Raw genomic sequence first — 20,452 nt, 5'->3', positions numbered from 1 at the left:
CTTGCTAGGCCTGAGGGCACAACAGCAGGGCTGGGGGAGGCAGGAGGAGGGTGAGGGAGGGTGAAAAATCCTGGGCTGTGTTCCTGCTAAGGAACCGGGCAGAACATGGGGTACTTTTGCCTCAAGCATCTAGCCCTCCAGAAACAGCTGAAGATAAGCAAGATTTGCCCAGAGGGAAAATTGTGAGCAAGGCAAAATTTGTTCCTGGTATTCACAATCTTCCGTTTTTTTTTTGTCTTTCCTTCCTTGTTGGTGTCCCTCACTCCTCATCCCCTCAATGTGTCTTTATTCTCAACTTTTTCTTTCCTAGAAATATAGAAATGGCTTTGACTGAGGCACTGTTTTACCTTGACCAGCTTTCTCTACTCAGCTTTCTTTACTTTCTACTTTCTCCTCTACTTCCTCCCTCTCCTTCTACCCTCCTCCCTTCCCTCCTACTCCTTCTTCTTCTTCCCTTTGTCTCTCATTCACAAATGTGAGGCTTAAAAATTACAGTATTTCATCACCAGGCAACTTTTTAACAACCTGTGGCTTTTTGTCTTTATAAGCCCCTGATTGTTTCTGTTCCCCCAAACACTCCTTTGGGGTTTCCCAAATCTGTCTTCTGAATTGGAATTCCTAAGACCTCATGAATAAACTATCTTGTTACTATAAAAAAAAAAGTATTTCAGGCAATAATAGAAGTAGAAAAAAATATTTGCAATAGAGGGTCAAGGGAGACACCCTACCATTGAAATGATAATTTTCCAAAGTTTGTCTTAAAGTTTTATTTGGCCATTCAAGTCACATTTAATGAGTGAGGACTTAATGTTATGCACTGTGTTAAATATCTGGCAGTCAGGAGGCAATAGGGAAATGTGAGGGGGAAAACAAAGAACAACAACAAAAAAAAGAACAAGTCTTAGTCCTTTTCTTTGAGTTGCTCATAGTCTGCTAAGGATAAAAATTCAACTTTAGATAATACTGTAAGACAGAGATGTGCATACTATATATAGAAGCCTAGGCAAGAGAATAGTTAACCTTCTTTGGGTGGAACAAGAAGGTTTTGCAGTAATGTGGCTTGAATTTGGATTTGAGGCATGAGAAGGTTTTCACTAGGGAGTTAACAGAGAAAAGAAAGGATATTCCAAGCATAAGGAGTAGCATATAAAAGGGTTCAGATGTGTGGAAAAGTTTGTCCTTGTATAAGGAAAAAACTAAACTAGATCAGTATGGAAAGTGTAGAGAGAGTGGTAAGGAATAGAAGGAAATGATGCTGGTGGAGGTGAAGTGTCAGCTTAAGTCATGTGGCAGGCTGTGTTTTTCAAAGATGACCTCACAATTACATATCCCATCCCAGAGGATCTCACTTGTCTAGAGGTGGGGTCTCTGTTCCCTCTCTGTGACCCTGGGCTCCTCTGGGACCTCCCTGACCAACAGGACATGGCAGGAGTGATGCTGCATGGTTCCCAAGGCTGGGTCATAAAAGACAGGTGGCTTCCGCTCAGCGTGCTTCCTCCTCTTCCTCTCCTCCTGCCTCTTTCCTTCTCTCTGGATCCTTGTCTTTGGAAGTCAGCATGTTCTGAGGAAGCCCAGGTCAAAAGGAGAGCATTGGTGTAGATGTTGTGTCTCTTGGCCCCAGCCAGCATCAGCCATCAGATGTAGGATGAATAGGCCTTCAGATGGTTTTACCCAGTGAGTCTCTCTGCAGGGCCCTGGACACCACAGAACAGAAACAATCCACTCTTGCTATATTCTGCCTGGATTACTACCCACAGTAACCATGGGAGACAATAGGTGATTATTGATTTAAGCCATTAGGTTTGGGGGTAATTTTTTTAAATTAATTTATTTTTTAATTGAAGGATAATTGCTTTACAGAATTTTGTTGTTTTCTGTCAAACACCAACATGAATCAGCCATAGGTATACATATATCCCCTCCCTTTTGAACCTCCCTCCCATCTCCCTCCCCACCCCACCCCCTAGGTTGATACAGAGACCCCGTTTGAGTTTCCTGAGCCATACAGCAAATTCCCGTTGGCTCTCTATTTTACATATGGTAATGTAAGTTTCCATGTTACTCTTTTCATACATCTCACCCTCTCCTCCCCTCTCCCCATGTCCATAAGTCTATTCATTATGTTTATGCAGCAGTAGATAATGGATTCAATCATGCCAAGGAGTTGCACTCTCTCTTGAAAACACCAGGGAACCAGTGAAGGTGTTTTCATCAGAGAAGTGGCATAAGACTTTTGAATTAGAAAGATAGCCTTGGTGTCAATTTGGAAGTGGGATGGTGGGAGAAGGGTGACTTAGAGGCTGAGAAAACAAAACTATGTTAGTTACCCAGGCCAGTGGGAACCATAAGGCTGTAAAATATTTGTGATTTTTTAGGAAAACTTTCAATTTTAGTTTCGTTTAGAAACTCCTACTTTTCTGAATCCAAAAGGTGAGATGCAGTAAGAACAGCAAAATTCTTGAGCTGGTTATTTCCCACCCTCCCCGACCACACTTTTCCTCTGCTCCCTTACATCCAGATCCTGAACCTTTAGAGTCACTTTCACGATGCCCTCATCCTTCCCTATTGATATCTACTAGCTAATGGTACACTCCTCTCAGTGGGGCTCTTCTCCTTGCCTTCTCTCCAAGTATGAAGGTCATGGTGCCAGTCTTATAACCTAGAATTTCTGTTGTCTCTGGCTCATTGACATCTGAGGTCTTGTAGGGGATGTGGGAGGTCATGTCTGAGGGAAATAGGATCTTAAACTGTTGGGGATGCTGGCTTTTTTAACATAGGTGAGTGAAATAATGATAATCATGAAGCTTATATGACTTACACTGTTTTGTACTATTTTGACTCCAAAGATGATTGTAAATACTGAAAAAGTAACACCATGTTTATTAATATAGATGGTTTGATCATATAATGTTAAGTGCCTAATATTAACTTACTTTGTAGAGCAAGATTCATTAACTGGAATATATGCTATAATGTAAAAGTCTTAGAGTCTAGGAAAGCAATGCAGGCCAAAAATAGAGTGGATTAAATCTTTTCCTTCACTTCATCTAGGATTCATCCTTCCTACTAAATATTAGGGTCATCTCTAGATTTATCTAGGAGTAGTTGACACTAACATCTTACAAGCACTGTCATGCATTTTCATTCACCTAGGTAAGATTTTTGACACAGCTTTTCCTGAACTACTTTCTAGAGCAATTTATATCAGAATTTTTCATATTCATTATCTTACTCAATCATCACATAAATCTCCAAAGCAGCATTTTACCTTTATTTTTACAGTTAGGAAAAAATTTCTGAATTGATAAACAGAAGGTTAAATAGCTCACAGTGATAAACCCCAGGGCCTTGAAGCTTGGTATTTTGATAGGCTCAAGGTTAAACAGTTCACAGTGATAAAACAGGACCTTGAGGGTAGGCATTTTGACTCTTAAACTCAGAATCTTCTCTTTCACTATGGACCAGAGAGTATGGAGTGCTCAAACCATATCTTTACAATAGCAATAACTGAAGGCAAATTGCATCTGTCAGTTATAACCATATAGTTTGTTTTTATCCACACAGTGACAGACTGACAGATGATACTCACAAGGGTGCATGGATGCTCTGATCTGAGCTGCTAAGCCTTTTCATATGTAGAAGCTTTCACTAGTCTTGTGTGAACATCTGCCCCAGCAATTCAGTCACTCTCCATCACATTGTCAGTCTGGCAGTGAGTCCTAGTGCTTAAAAATTCAGATTCTGGACAACTATTTGGATTCAGATCCTAACTTGGCCTCTTGTGAGTTCTGTGATCTCAATCAATTATTCAACCTCTCTGGGTCTTAGTTCCTTCACTGTTGAAATAGAGGTAATAACAGTGTCTATCTTGTGAGTTTGTTGTTAGGATTAAATGCTTAATATAGATTAAGGACTTAAAACATTGCCTGAAACATTCTAAATACTAAGTAAGCATTACAGATCCACAGGTGGTGCTAGTGGTAAAGAACCTACCTGCCAATGCAAGAGACACAATGAGAAGTGAATTTGATCCCTGGGTTGGGAAGATCCCCTGGAGGAGGGCATGGCAACCCACTTCAGTATTATTGCCTGGAGAATTCCATGGACAGAGAAACCTGGCAGGCTATAGTCCATAGGTTCACAAAGGGTCAGACACAACTGAAGCAACTTTAGCATACATTAGACTTTTCATTATCATTATCATTACCACAATTTCAGGAACCTAAAGGCAATCAAGAAATAATTATGAAATCAGTATGTCATTTTAACAACACACATTTTTGTGTATTATAATGTATTAAAAAGCAAAGACATCACTTTGCCGACAAAGACCTGTATAGTCAAAGCTATGGTTTTTCCATTAGTCATGTAAGTATATGAGAGTTGGACCAAAAAGAAGGCTGAGTAGTGAAGAATTAATGCTTTTGAATTGTGGTGCTGGAGAAGACTCTTGAGAGTCCTTTGGACTGCAAAAGATCAAACTAGTCAATCCTAAAGGAAATTAACCCAGAATATTCATTGGAAGGATTTATGCTGAAGCTAAAGCTTCAATACTTTGGCCACCTGATGAGAAGAGCTGACTCATTGGAAAAGACCCTGAGGCTGGGAAAGATCAAAGGCAAAAAGAGAAGGGGGTGGAAGAGGATAAGATGGTTAGACAACATCATCGACTCAATGGACATGAATTTGAGCAAACTCTAGAAGATAGTAAAAGATAGGGAACCTGGCATGCTGTAGTCCGTGGGGTCACAAAGAGTCAGACACAGCTTTGTGACTGGACAACAACAATAACAACAACAAAACATGTGGATATGTGTGTAGCTGTTTCTGTTTTTCCCAAACTGTTCCATTTTTGAGCCAAAATTTGAGTTCCAATTGTCTGGTACTTGAAAAATCTCTTTCTATCTTTGGTCATTATGATAGCTTAACAAACTAAGTGATATCTTGCACTAGTTTACTAGAGATGCCATAGGAAAGTATCACAGACTGAGGGGCTCACACAACAGAAATTTATTTTTCAAACAATTCTGGAGGCCAGAAGTTCAGATCAAGTTGTCAGTTTTAACTTAATCACTTCCTTTAGAGGCCTTATCTCCAAAAACTGGCTACATTCTGAGGGAGGTGGGCTAGCTTTAAAACTTTAATTTGTGGGGGACACAATTCAGCCCTTCATGTGATTATTTAGTTGATATTGACATGTCTAGTGGGTAGAGGCTGTGGTTCCTCACTAGAGTTATGTAAATCCCTACAATTTCCCAAGGATATTGTCCCAGGTAGTAGGAGACATATATAGACACTTAGTTGATAAATGGTAGCTTGTAAAACCCTCTTGGGCTTTCAACTGGCTTGCTGAATTCTTGGCAAAGGTACATGAGAAATAAAACCACCCCTGAGGGGTCCCCTGTGCAACCAATCATCAATCAGCCAGGGGTCGCTATGCTTATATGTAATATAAGAATATGTAAAAACAGAATATTTGCAACACAGAACCCTGTGGGACCCAGAAAGTGGATCTACTGGAAAATGCCAATGTTGATTAGAACATTTTCTGTGGATTAACTGCAAAAATTTTTGATAAACTTGAAAATAAAGTTAAAACTTGAAAATAGCTATAACAAGGCCTTTTCCAGGCAATCAATAGAGGGCCTGAATAGAAAGAAAAGGGAGCAGTTGGTCAGCAAGATGGCAGAGTAGAAAGACGAACTCACCCCTTCTTATGAAAACACCAAAATCACAACTAACAGCTGAATAACCATCAACAACAACAAAAAAACCCCACTGGAACCTACCAAAAAATACCCTACACCCAAAGACAAAGAAGAAGCCATAATGAGACAGTAGGAAGGGCACAATCATGATAAAAATCAAATCCAGCACATGCCTGGTAGGCAACTCACAAACTGGAAAATAATTATACCACAGAAGTTCTGCTACAGGAGTGAAAGTCCTGAGCCTCACGTCAGGCTCCCCAGCCTGAGGGTCTGGCAATAGGAGTCTGAGCCCCCAGAGAATCTGGCTTTAAAGGCCAGTGGGGTTTGATTACAGGAATTCCACAGGAGTGGGGGAAACAGAAATTCCACTCTTGGAGTGTGCACACAAGTTCCCATTTGCATCAGGAGTATATTGAGAATTATGTAAGGTATAGTTTATAAAAGTGTTAAGCCTAGCACAGGGCTTTACCCATAGAAAGTACATGACATATTTTGCTTAAATCCAAATCTGTCCTATTTGTAACTTTTTAAGAAAATTTATAATGGAAATTTTCAAACAAATACACAAGAAGAAGAATTCTAACAAAGCTAACATGTCCATTACCTACTGCTCAACGTGTGTCAACAATTTGTCAAACTCACTTTACCTTCCTCTCAACACTTTTTGTTCCTGGATATTTTAAAGCAAAACCCACACATTATGTTATATAACATATAATACTTTATTGTGCATCTCAGGCTTATCATTATTACATTATTATCCATAACAAAATTGAATGATTCCTTAATATCATCTATAACCCAGCTGATATGCAGATGCTTTTGATTTTATCTACAGTCAATTCATTGAAATAAGGATCCAAACAAGGCCCACATATTGCCTTTGTTGTGTATCTTAAGTTTATTTTAAAACAGTCTCCAATTGCTTTGTTGTTGTTTTACTTTATGGCATTTATTTATTAAAAACAAATAAACATGTTATTTGTATCATGGAATGGTTTATGCTCTGGATTCAGCTGTTCTGGATTCATGGTGTTTTTTAACTTGTTCCTCTATCTCCCACATTTTCTGTAAATTGGTTGTAAATTGATTTCCTAAGACTAGACTACATTCATGTCCAAATTTTATAGATAAGAACACTCATAAGTGGTGCGAGAGTTAACAGTCTTTTGAGGATGACTAATGATGTATGTTTAACTATTTTAAAACCCATCTTAGAAATCTTTGCCTCAAACCCAGGTACATCATGACCTGGGTGGCAGTTCCATTTGGTTGACTATAGAACTCCTTTATGTTGCTGTGGGATGTGGCTGTGTTGTTTTGAGTTTTTTGGTGTGTGTGTGTGTGTGTTTAAAGACTATGATCTAGTATTGTTTTGGAAACTATGATGCCTCTAACTTTAGTGAATAAGCTATTTTTTTTAAAGTCACTCACTATCTGTTTCAAATACACAGATATTTAGTTAGAATTAGTATTGAGTCAACTATATTTAAAACAGTGAGTCATTGTCTCAAATAGAATGATAGGAATTACTCAGAAGACAACAATCATCTTCTCTGTGTTCAGGCCTTAAACTAAAGATAACTGAAGATTTTGATTTGGGATGACTCAGAATCTCCAAATAATTCTCCCTCAACTATCTAGATGTTCTTTTGAAATGTTGAGTCAATTCACATGGTTCCACTCAAGTAGTTTCACAAATAAGTATTTATTGTACCACCACTTTGAATAGGTCGAGTTTGGGAGGTGCTACAAACATACCAAGATAAGACAGAGTGCGTGCCAAGTCACTTCAGTCGTGTCCCACTCTTGTGACTCTATGAACTGTAGCCCACTAGATTCCTCTGTCCATGGGATTCTCCAGGCAAGAATACTGGAGGGGGTGGCCATTGCCTACTCCATGGGATCTTCCCAACCTAATGATCAAACCCTCATTGGGAGGCAGGTTCTTTACCACCAGCACCACCTGGGAAGCCCCTAAGACATAGTACCTGCCCTCAAAGACTAACTTTGATAGGGATAAGATATAGTACCTGTCCTCTAGGACTACGTTTGGTTGAGAAGAGAGTGAATACATAAAACAGTTTTAGAGTAAAGTATGTGACATGATAGCGGCAAAAATAAAGCACTGAAAGTTTAGAAGAGTTTTGGAAAAGCTTTTGGTGGCATTTGAGATGAAACTTCATTTGATAGAAGTTTTCTGTTTCTTGAAATATGGGGAAGGGTGGCTTTGGCAGGAATGAATAAACAAAAAAATACCTAAAAATCCAGGCTTGAAATCACTGGCTATAGTTTGCCTCTAGATGAAGAGATGAGATAGATGATAGACTGTTGTTTTTGCTGTTCAATTGCTAAGTTGTGTACAGCCCTTTGAGATCTCATGAACTTTAGCCTGCCAAGCCCTTCTGTCCATGGGATTTCCCAGGCAAGAATACTGGAGTGGGCTGCCATTTCCTTCTCCAGGGGATCTTCCCAGATCAGGGATCAAATTCATGTCTCCTGCATTGGCAGGTTGATTCTTTATCACTGATCTACCAGGGAAGCCCTTAGGAGATAGAGACAGAAAAGCAAATTGATATCTTGGAGATTACTGAACATCGAGCTGGTCCTTCGTTTCTCCTTCCCTCCCTCCCTCCCTTCCTTTCTCCTTTCCTTTCCTTCTTTCCTTCCTCTCTCTTTCTCTCTCTCCTTCCTTCTTACCTTTTTAATTCAAAAGGTAACAGAAAACTATTAAAAATAAAATGACATAAGTGATATCAAAGCCAAAAGAAGGAGAGTTTTAAAAAGGAAAGCAACATTATTCACAATAACTTGTAAAGTAGAAACAACTCAAATGTGCATTAACTAATGAATGGATAAACAGGTGTGGTAAATCCATACAATGGAATATTATTTAACCATAAGAAGTAATGAAGTTCTGCCTTCCGGTTCCGGCTGTGCGGGAGCACGCAGCGTAGACATGAGGCTGCTCACCCACAACCTGCTGAGCTCGCACGTGCGGGGGGTGGGGCCCCGTGGCTTCCCCCTGCGTCTCCAGGCCACCGAGGTCCGCAGCAACCCTGTGGAGTTCAACCCCGACTTCATAGCTCGTGTGATACCCAAAGTGGAGTGGGCAGCGCTTCTGGAGGCTGCGGACACACTGCATCTTGTCGAGGTGCCTAAAGAGCCGATTCAGGGATATGAGCATAAGGAGGAATTTCTGAGAAAGATGCACCACGTGCTGCTGGAGGTGGAGGTGTTGGAGGGCACCCTGCAATGCCCAGAGTCGGGACGTCTGTTCCCCATTAGCCGTGGGATCCCCAGTATGCTGCTGAGTGATGAGGAAACAGACATAAACTGTGCCATTCGCCGGTTTTTCACTCTGGTTGTGTGAATCTTTGTTTACACATTATCTTGTTTGTTAGTCCTATCCTGTGTATCCCTAACCCTTGACCCAGTGACACACCACACACAGTGTTTTTGAGCTCGATATTATATATATTTTTTCTCATTAAAGGTTCAAAACAACAAAAAAAAAAGTAATGAAGTTCTGAAACACATTACTAAACCTTGAAAACATTATGCTAAGTTAGATAAGCCAGTCACAAAGGACTACATATGAGATTCTATTTATATAAAATATCCCAGATAGACAAATCCATAGAGGCAGAAAGTAGATTAGTGGTTGCCTATGGCAGAGGGGCAGGTGGGGGAATTATAGGGTGACAACTAAGGTAGTGGGTTTCTTTTCGGGGTAATGACATGTTCTAAAATGAACTGCGGGGGCTTCCCTGGTGGCTCATGGTAAAGAATCTGCTTGCCAATGGAGGAGACACAAGTTTGATCCCTGGTCTGGGAAGATTCCATATGCAGCGAAGCAGCTAAGCCTGTGTGTCACAACTACTGAGCCTGTGCTCTAGAGCCTGGGAGCTGCAACTATTGAACCCACATGCTGCAACTCTCAGTTCACACGCCTTAGGACCAGTGCTCCACATAAGAGAAGGCACCACAACAAGCAGCCCTTGCACTGCTACTAGAGAGTAGCCCCTGCTCGCTGCAACTAGAGAAAAGCCCATGCAGCAACAAATTGTGATGATCAGTGCACAACTCTGTGAATATATTAAAAGCCATTGGTTTAAATGCTTTGGATGAACTGTTTATGTGAGTTATATCTCAGTCTATCTGTTTAAGAAAAAATGGTGAAAGGAGTGGTCTGTAGTATCAGTTTTAGCAGGAAGATCAAGAAGGATGGGGTCTTCCCAGGTGGCGCTAGTTGTAAAGAACCTGTCTGCCAATGCAGAAGACATAAGAGACATGGGTTTGATCCCTGGGTTGGGAAGATCCCCTGGAGGAGGGCATGACAACCCACTCCAGTATTCTTGCCTGGAGAGTCCCCATGACAGAGGAGCCTGGCAGGCCACAGTCCATAGGGTCACAAAGAGTCAGATATGACTGAAGCACCTTAGCCCACACACACACAAGAAGGAAGATTACCAAAAAAGGGCTATAGGATTTTATCAGTTCACTGGTGACCTTTGAAAAGGAAATTTCTTCCCTGAAATGATGGGAGCAGAAATGAGTCGGTGGAGAGGAAGTTTGGTCATGAAGTGTGAAACCATAGGACATGAACTCTCACAACTTCCTCCTACTCTGCCTCAACATTTACTTTAAAAAATGTTCCTATTAACATTAATTATTTCTGAAGAAAGGCATCCTTTGGGGCTAGGGTTTGACTCTTCACCTGAGCTTACTTTCTGCTCTCAGTCTCAGAATCTTGCCTGATGTATTGTGTTCTTTCTCCATTGAATCATGAAGAAATATCAGATAGTCTTGAAGATGAATGAGATAGGAGGACTTGCTCTACCGCATAACAAGATTTATTCCAAAGCTGTAGTAGTTCAGTTAGTGTGATATTTGTTTGGGGGTGAAGAAATAGATCTTTAGAATGAATAGACCTCTAAAGTCTGGAAGCTGATCTGTGCGAGGACTGACTGGGGGGCACTGCAGAGCAAAGAGGGAAAAGAAAGATTCTTTTAAACAAATGAGGCTAGAATGATTGCCAAGTGAGGAAAAATGAAATCAAACTCCTACCCTGTACCAGACAGAAAAATAAATACCTGCTGATTAAAAATCAAATGCAGGAAGTAGAATTAGTCATCCCTAAGATTATATAAAGAATATCTTCATGACCTTAGGATTTGGTAAGGATTTCTCAAAAAAGACATTAAAAAATGTAAAGGCAAAGACTGATAAGTTGAATCCCACTTAAAGTTAAAAGTTTTCAGTCATTAGTTTTGTATATAAATTTTGTATTCTTTTACTAAGAAAACATCCAAATTGTATATCGACAGGGACCTAAAGCCTGGATCCACATCTAGTCTTTTCAAACAATACCTTCTTTATTTTCTAAGCAAACTTTATTCCCAAAGATGGTATTGTAGATATAGGCTTTTTCTATATATTTCTTAATCTTTAGGTTTGCAGTAATTTCACTGAAATATTTCTTTTCCTCAACCCAAGAAAGATGCCATAATCTCTGTATAAAAAGTGCTTCTATTCCTTTTGATTGGTTCATGAATAAAATTGGGCTTCCCACATGGTGCTAGTAGTAAAGAATCCACCTGTCAATGCAAGAGACATAAGAGACACAAGTTTGATCCCTGAGTTGGGAATATCCTCTGGAGGAGGAAATGGCATCCCACTCCCAGTATTCTTGCTGGAATATATCATGGACAGAGGAGCCTGGTGGGCTACAGCCTATGAGGTTGCAAAGAGATGGACACAACTGAGCATCTGAGCATACACGTGAATAAAATCATCCACCATCTTGAGGTATAAGCCAGATCTCAAACCATAGTCATAATTAACACAGATAACAAAACGAAGCCAACTTAAGATCACTTGAGCCTCCAAACTATGTGATTCCAAGAGTCTAGGCCATTGACCTCTACCTCTGGTCCTAGGACCACGTCCAACACAAAGGGGCTTCTCTGGTTCCTCCTAACTAGGCCTGGCCAGAAATTAATATATGAGTGTTCCATAGCCCACATAGAACTGATCTCACTATCTCTCTAATTTAAAATCATGGTTATTAACCTCACCAATAAATCAAGTAAGACAATTAAAATTGCTCTTTAAAGCCTAAACACTCATATTTTGAAGTTCTACCTATTTTGAGGTAAAATTTCCATGGGACTATAAGACCTGTTTCCCAATAATTTAATCCTTATTTCAGCCAGGCTGAAGCTAAACTGCCTGTTTCCCAATAATTTAATCCTTATTTCAGCCATGCTGAAGCTAAACTGAATCTGTTTAGGCCAAAGTTACAATGACCTAGATTACATCCAAGTCCACCATAAAGAACCATAAACCAAATATACTTTTGAAGGCTGTGTTGGCCTTCTCCAGTCATAAACAGCCACACAGCTGTAAAAACTTGCCAACTTATAAATTCTTTCAGACTGTCAAATGTGAAAACCCATGAACCCACAAACATGAAGTCCTAAAGTGCCTCATGTGGATATCCCAAAGGCCTCAAGTATTGCATAATATTTTAGACTCTATAGTGTCAGTCCTTGTTTGTCTATTTAAGATTTCTAGCTAAGCTGGAAACCAGGGATTTTAGGAGGCCAGGATCAGAACCAGTTGAAAAATAAGACATAGGAGTTTTCTCAGCAGATTTTTTAAAATCTATTTTTTTGATAAATTGGGGAATGTGGCTTGAAATTGCAGCCACAAAATTATCTTGATATGTCTCCCATGAATCGAAAAGTCCCAAAATATAGGATTCCTCTTAGCTGGAACAGAGTCCATTCATGAGTTTCCACATGAAAACAGACACAGGGCCTGCACCTCACATTTAGTCAGATCTGAAAGAGACTCCAGAAGGGGATTCACCATGCAGCTATTTCTCCCAGACTCACCAGTAAGATGTCTCTTCTCATGCAGTAAGACGTGTGTAAGGAAAGGGGGTGATGCCAGGATGGTCTTCAAGCAAACAATCATTCAAGAAAATATGAGAAGTGGTGGTGATGTGCTCTGAAAATGAAGGGCCCAGAAGCCAAGGACTGCAGGTGGCCTTTAGACACAGGAAAAGATGCAGTAAACAGAGCACCCTCTGGAGACTCCAGAAGAAACTGTTAAATTCATTAAACACGGAGGCCATTAGACTGAGGTGTCTCTAAGGCCATGGCAGCCTACCTAAGTAAACCAAAATCTAAGCCTGTAAATGCCTCAAGATTGTGAAATAGAAACCTAGGATACCGAAACACAAATAGTCAACTAGGTCTTAAGCTAAAACCAATCAAATAATTTCCTTTTTCTGCTTCTGCCTCTTCTCTATACAGGTTTCACCCCAGCTGCCTTCACTGGAGTGCTTCTAACCACTTCTGTTTTGATACTGCTCATTTGAATCAATTTTTTACTCAAATAAGTTCTTAAAATTTTAATATGCCTCAGTTTATCTTTGAACAGAACAGTTCTGAAGACACCTTGATTTTAACTCAAGAAGACACAGATTCAACTTCTGATCTCTAGAACTATAATATAATAGCTCTGGGTTGTTTTAAGCCACTAAACTTGTGAGTAACTAGTAACAGTAGCTGTGAGAAGTGAGTACACACGTCCTTTATTAGGACCATCCTCATGGCCGCGGGTAAGCACTGCTTCTGTGGATGCTAGCTGAGTCCTTCAACTTAGCAACAGGTCCTAGAAGATGGCAAGTACTTCGGCCCTCCCAACCTCTGCTAGGCTCCATGGTGACATGAATGGAACATCCACTTCCAGGGCTTCTGCTTAATTTTTTCAAAGGCTACTGACTTGTTGCTACAGTATACTTCTTACAAATTGGAGAGCATTTGTGAGGATTCTCAAGATTGGGTTCACTCTCCTTCTTGCTTCACTAGGCCTCTGAGAGGTGAGGGAAGGGTTAGGGGCCATTCTGGACTGCCTCAGACTCAAATCTCCATGTTTTGCTCATTACCTTTTTTGACAGTTGTCCCACTTTCCTTGAGTGGTTGGTGTTTATGAGTCTCTGACCCTCTCTTCCCTATTTTTAGTTAATTTCCAAGGACTTGGAGGTGAAAAAAATCAATTATCTTGCTTCAATCTACCATCCTTACCTACAAGTCTTCCATTATAGTTTTTAAGTTTTCATCTCCACAGATTTTTTAAAATTCTCAGAAAATTTTGTCTTTCATTCTTTCATCAACTTGAAACCATTAATTAAAAATTATTCAGAATTACGTTTTTAAATATAAGAAGTAAAATTTTTCATAAAAACCATTTGCTCCCATTACAGAAAATGCTTTTCATCTTTTTTTTAAAGCAAAATCTTTTTGTATGCCTGATGATTTTATTTTGATTGCTTTCCATTTACTTATTTTTAAAGAGGCCTATACTGGTCCAAACTATTAAGATGCAATATGTTGGGAAGAAATTGATATAGGTTCCCAAGCAAATGTTCAAGGCCCAGATAAAGAATAAGAAATTTCTAAATGCTCATATTTCCTCTTTATGACTCTAAATATACAGCAGCATGGGAAGAAGGGAGGCACCTAGTGTCTGATGCATTGCAGAAGAAAGCTTTGCTATGGTAGCCAGGAGTTAACCAGTACCGGGCTCTGCAGGGTAACCTTAGAAAAAGGGCTGCTGCTGACTCCTCCCAGGTGTTTCCTTGTATCAGAAGATAGATTATCTTCTGTTTTTCAAATTGATCTCTAGTATATCCTCACCTACAGCTCTCACTGATGAATGAGTATTTGATGGATTTCCATCAGTGTCCTTCTTAGTCTAGTAATTTGTCTTCTTGAGAAACTCAGAAGTTCCCTGCACCTTGAAGACTAAGTAGAACTTCTGTAAAAATAACAGGATCACAAAGGAACGAGAAACAATGAAAACTGAGTGCCCACAATACTTTTCAGTTCTTCTTTTCCCATTAACCTCTCAAATTTGCTTATAGATGTCATTCATTTGTTCATTTGTTTATTCATTCAACATTTATAGGCCTAAGAGCCTGGCTTTATGCAGGGCAAAAGGAATACAAAGACAAGTAAAATGAACTCCTGATAAGATGCTGATTAGATCATCAATGTGATATGAACATTAAAGAACAAATCTGAAGCAGCGCCAGAAACTTGTAAAGAGTGACATTCAAATGTTAGTTACTGTAGAGGAATTTCTCCCAATCATAGTTTATATAGAATTGGATTAAAACAGAGGCCAACCTCTAGCTTCCTTCATGTAAAACAGCAGTGAACTCTCAGGTCATTCAAAGGTTTGACAGTCTAAAATTGGTCAAAAGAGTTTAATCACTTGGCAGGCACAATTCTACTCTAGTTCAGAGAAGCAGAGTCCCCAAGAAGTGTCTCCATTGATAGCAGTGGCAGCAGCAAGGAGATAGGTCTTTTAAGAAGATAATAAATTAGGTTGTTGATCATTCTTCGGAAAATTTTTTTTGTGTTGCTAATTAAATGCATTGTATTTCTTTTAATTAGAAAACAGGTTTAATTTGTTTTTACTTATTAGTGATCAGTAGAGTCCTTTTTCAATGTGGTGTGTTTGTGTGTGTGTATATATATATATACACACACGTATATATATGAGGAAGGGCACAGCAACCCACTCCAGTATTCTTGCCTGGAGAATCCCCTGGACAGAAGAGCCTAGTGGGCTGTAGTCATGTGGGTGGCAAAGAGTTGGACACGACTGAAGCAACTTAGCATGCACGCATACATACACACACACACATACACATATATATGAACGTGTTAGTCACTCAGTCGTGTCTGACTCTTTGTGATCCCATGCCCTGTGACCAGCCAGGCTCCTCTGCCCATGGAATTCTCCAGCAAGAATACTGGAGTGGGTAGACATTCCCTTCTCCAGGGGATTTTCCCAACCCAGGGATCAAACCTGGGTCTCCTGCATTGCAGGCAGGTTCTTTATCGTCTTAGCCACCAGGGAAGCACACATATATGTGTATATGTGTATATATATGTATATGTATACACATACACATAAATATATACACAATAGAATATACATACACACAGATATATACACACACAATAGAATATTAATATCAGCTATCAAAAAGAATGAAATAATTCCATTTGCAACAACATGAATGGGCCTAGAGATTATCATACTAGTTGAAGCAAATCAGAAGAGAAAGACAAATACCATATGATATAACTTATATGTGGAATCTAAAACATGATACAAATTAACATATGTGTGGAACAAAAAAAGACCCACCAGAGAACAGACTTGTGGCGGCCAAGGGGAAGCAGGGTGGAAGAGGGGAAGATTGGGGGTTTGGGACTAGGAGGTTGGAATTAGCAGATGGAAACTATTATATAGATGATGAACAAATAACAAGGTCCTACTGTATAGCACAGGGAACTATATTCAATTTCCTGTGACAAACCATAATAGAAAATAGTATAAAACAGAATATATATATATATATATATATGTGTGTGTGTATATATATATATATACCTACACAGCAAAGTGACTCAGTATATACATGCATATAATTGAGTCACTTTGCTGTGGAGAAGAAATTCATGCAACACTGTAAATCAACTATACATCAATAAATTTTTTTAAATTTAAAAATTTTGAAAAACTCTTAAAACAATCTGGAGTCTTATCTAGCTGCTTGGAAAAATGGATCAAAGGCTAAGTGAATCATGCCAATATTTACTATTCAAGTGGCATTACCAAATACAAGGTTCAAAAAACAGAAGGGCAAAAGGACAATTTATGTATTTAGTTGAACATATTTTTCCTTAGAGAAATTAGCTAGTGGAGCCAAAAGTAGTATCTTGTTGCTGTTAAAGTCACTCTTCTAATACAAAACTTAGCACTTCAAAACTTTGTATCTGTGAATCTGGGTAAAGAATAAAATTATTATATATTTTTAAAAGTGAAAATTTTAGCCTTTGTCTAATCTGACATTTAACAGTTATTACATGTGAGCCCAGTTAATAAGACTGGATTATTTTATGAAAATAGTAAGCAGTTAATGCTTACTATGTGCCAGGCATTATGCTAGGCACTTATACAATCGTCACAACATCCCTCTGAGATAGATACCATGATTATCTCCATTTTACAGATAAAGAAACTGAGGCACAGCAAGTATAAATTATTTGCCCAAAGTCATGCAATTGCTAAGTGTTGGAGATGGGATTTGAATTCACAAGATCGATCTGTAGAACCTGACCTCATAACCATTTCACCTTTAATTTGATATTGAGGAAGGGTATCCTATTACAAAAGCAACTACTGCTATCACAGCATCTCAGCATAGCATCTTAGCACAGCAAGGTAAGTTTTGAGATCTGCTAGCCCTGAATTCAAGCCAATTACTTTTGGGCAAGTTACATACTCTCTAAGCGTGACTCTTATGAAGATTCAATGACAACATATACAAAACATTTAGTACTTGGTAAGTAATTAATCAACACTACCAACAAAACTAGTGGAGATGATGGAATTCCAGCTAAGCTATTTCAAATCCTAAAAGATGATGCTGTTAAAGTGCTGCACTCAATATGTCCACAAATTTGGAAAATCCAGCAGTGGCCACAGGACTGGAAGAGGTCAGTTTTTCATCCCAATTCCAAAGAAGAGCAGTGCAAAGAATGTTAATTGCACTCACTCCCCATTCTAGTGAGGTTATGCTCAAAATCCTTCAAGCTAGGCTTCAGTAGTACATGAACCAAGAACTTAAAGATGTACAAGTTGGATTTATAAAAGGCAGAAGAACCAGAGATCAAATTGTCAACATATATTGGATCATAAGAGAAACCAAAGAAATTCCAGAAAAACATCTACTACTGTTTCATTGACTGTGCAAAAGCCTTTGACGGCGTGGATCATAATAAACTGTGGAAAATTCCTAAAGAGATGGGAATACCAGATCATCTTACCTGTCTCCTGAGAAACCTGTATGCAGGTCAAGAAGCAACAGTTAGAACCTTATATGGAACAACAGACAGGTCCCAAATTGGGAAAGGAGTATGTCAAAGCTGTATATTGTCACCCTGCTTATTTAACTTACATGCAGAGGACATCAAGCAAAATGATGGATGAACTGCAAGCTGGAATCAAGATTTCTGGAAGAAATATCAACACCCTCAGATATGCAGATGATACCGCTCTAATGGCAGAAAACAAAGAAGAACTAAAGAACCTCTTCATGAAGGTGAAAGAGGAGAGTGAAAAAGCTGGCTTTAAAACTCACCATTCAAAAAACTGAGATCATGATATCCAGTCCCATCACTTCATGGCAAATAGAAGGGGGAAAAGTAAGCAGTGACACATTTTCTCTTCTTGGGCTGCAAAATCACTGTGGATGGTGACTGCAGCCATGAAATTAGAAGATGCTTGCTTCTTGGAAGGAAAGCTATGACAAACTTAGACAGTATATTAAAAAGCAACGACATCATTTTGCTGACACAGGTCCATATAGTCAAATCTATGGTTTGTCCAGTAGTCATGTATGGATGTGAGAGTTGGACCATAAAGAAGGCTGAGTGCTGAAGAACTGATGCTTTTGAACTGTGGTGCTGGTGAAGACTCTTGAGAGTCCCTTGGAGAGCAAGGAGATCAAACCAGTCAATCCGAAAGGAAATCAACCCTGAATATTCATTGGAAGGACTGATGCTAAAGCTGAAGCTCCACTACTTTGGCCACTTGATGTAAAGAGCCAACTCATTTGAAAAGACCCTGATGCTGGGGAAGATTGAAGGCAAAAGGAGAAGAAGGCAGAAGAGGATGAGATGGTTGGATAGTATCACTGTTCAATGGTCCAAATCATTGTCAAGATTCAGCAAAGGGGCCAGGGAGCTCCAGCGTGAGAGCTCATCATTAGCAGCGAGGAGCAGAAATAGCTGATACTCTACCATCACAGAAGACAGGAAGAGCTCAAGAAACTGGAAGAAAATGATGATGACTCCTGTTTAAATTCTCCATGGGTGGATAACACTGCTTTGAAAAGACATTTTCATGGAGTAAAAATCATGAAGTGGAGACCCAGATGAAGTTGGCCCACTGATAAAGCTTTCCAAAATATTAGCTCACATTTCTCAAGGCAAAATAATAATAACCATAACTAAAAAGAAGACAGTCGCCACACTTTGTGTACGTGGTTGAAATCTCTAAGTTTTTCTTTCAGTTTGAATTTTTTTTTTTCAGTTTGCACTTGGGCAAACTCCAGGAAATAGTGAGGGACAGGGAGGCCTGGCATGCTATACTCCATGGGATCGCAAAGGGTTGGACATGACTTAGCAAACAACAAAATAATCAACAGATGTTTGCTATTAGAAGCATTAATTATTGGAGTGAGAATTGGAAGGGTCTCAAGTTTATTGTTAAAGCAATTCATTTCACAAACCTGGGAACGAAAACTCAAAGAAAAGAAAGCTATTCTTAGGGCCTCATGACTTGTTAGGCTTTTCATTTGTTCATTCATGCAAGCATTCTTACATGCATTCACTGAAGTGAACATTTTGAATGTTTTCAGTTCAGTTCAGTCGCTCAGTCATGTCTGAGTCTTTTCAACCCCAAAGACTGCAGCATGCCAGCTGATTTATTTTTTAACAGTTAAAAGAAAGCCGCACAAACAAAGAACAGGAAGTACCGAACACTTTTTAAACCATTGTCCAGGTCAAGAAAGAGAACTTTTGCAGCCACTCTAGAAGCCAGTTCAGATATCCATCCTGAAGACAGCCTGCCCATTTCTATATCCTGATTTTTATAAATGATCTCTCCCTTGTGTTTGCTCAATATATTGTGATGACTCGTGTGTGCTCCTAGAGAGTACCATGTAATCTTGCTCATTTTGTAAAACTTGATATGTCCTTCAGGTGTCTTTTAATCCACAGATTCTCCTTCAACTCCTTTCTTTCCCTTATAATTTACCTTTTAAAGAACCTGGGTCATTCAACCCTCAGTTTCACAAAGTCTGGATTTAACTAATCTTGTCCTCACTGCACAGTTCAGCTTGTTTCCCTGTCATCTGTGTTTTCTGCCAGTTGGCAGCTGGATCCAGAGACATGAATCAGACTCAAGTTTAATCTCTTTAGTAAAGTTATATGTGACACTGTGTTCTCTTATTCAATTCAGTCACTCAGTCATGTCTGACTCTTTGCAACTTCATGGACTGCGGCACGCCAGGCTTCCTTGTCCATCACCAACTCCCACAGCTCACACAAACTCCGATCCACTGAGTTGGTGATGCTATCCAAACATCTCATCCTCGGTCATCCCCTTCTTCTCCTACCTTCAATCCTTCCCAGCATCAGGGTCTTTTCAAATGAGTCAGTTCTTTGCATCAGGTGGCCACAGTATTGGAGTTTCAGCTTCAGCATCAATCTTTCCAATGAATATTCAGGACTGATTTTCTTTAGGATTGACTGGTTTGATCTCCTTGCAGTCCAAGGGACTCTCAAGAGTCTTCTCCAACACCACAGCTCAAAAGCATCAATTCTTCAGTGTTCAGCTTTCTTTATAGTCCAACTTTCACATCCATATATGACAACTGGAAAAACCATAGTTTTGACTAGATGGACCTTTGTTGACAAAGTAATGTCTCTGCTAAAATTTTAATATGCTGTCTAGGTTGGTCATAGCTATTCTTCCAAGGAGCAAATGTCTTTTAATTTCATGGATGCAGTCACCATCTCCAGTAATTTTGGAGCCCAAGAAAATGAAGTCTGTCACTGTTTCCATTGTTTCCCCATCTATTT

At 39.4% G+C, this 20,452-nt stretch overlaps 1 protein-coding gene and 1 pseudogene across 1 annotated transcript in view; one reads left to right on the top strand and one right to left on the bottom strand.

The window, feature by feature from the left end:
• The window catches only part of ALDH1A2 (aldehyde dehydrogenase 1 family member A2), a 127,797-nt gene extending 114,921 nt beyond the window's left edge, over positions 1 to 12,876 (bottom strand). Inside the window, exon 1 of the mRNA XM_070469229.1 lies at positions 12,614 to 12,876. Coding sequence (XP_070325330.1) covers positions 12,614 to 12,634 — 21 coding nt within the window. The 5' untranslated portion in view covers positions 12,635 to 12,876. The remainder of the gene's footprint in view (positions 1 to 12,613) is intronic.
• LOC110145727 (multifunctional methyltransferase subunit TRM112-like protein pseudogene) lies at positions 8,655 to 9,084 on the top strand (annotated as a pseudogene).
• Positions 12,877 to 20,452: the final 7,576 nt, after the last annotated feature.

This window comes from Odocoileus virginianus, chromosome 6 (assembly GCF_023699985.2).
Source record: "Odocoileus virginianus isolate 20LAN1187 ecotype Illinois chromosome 6, Ovbor_1.2, whole genome shotgun sequence".
In the NCBI taxonomy this organism is placed as follows: Eukaryota; Metazoa; Chordata; class Mammalia; order Artiodactyla; family Cervidae; genus Odocoileus; species Odocoileus virginianus.
Note: the sequence above shows the minus strand (reverse complement) of the source record. Positions and strands in the feature narration are given on the sequence as shown.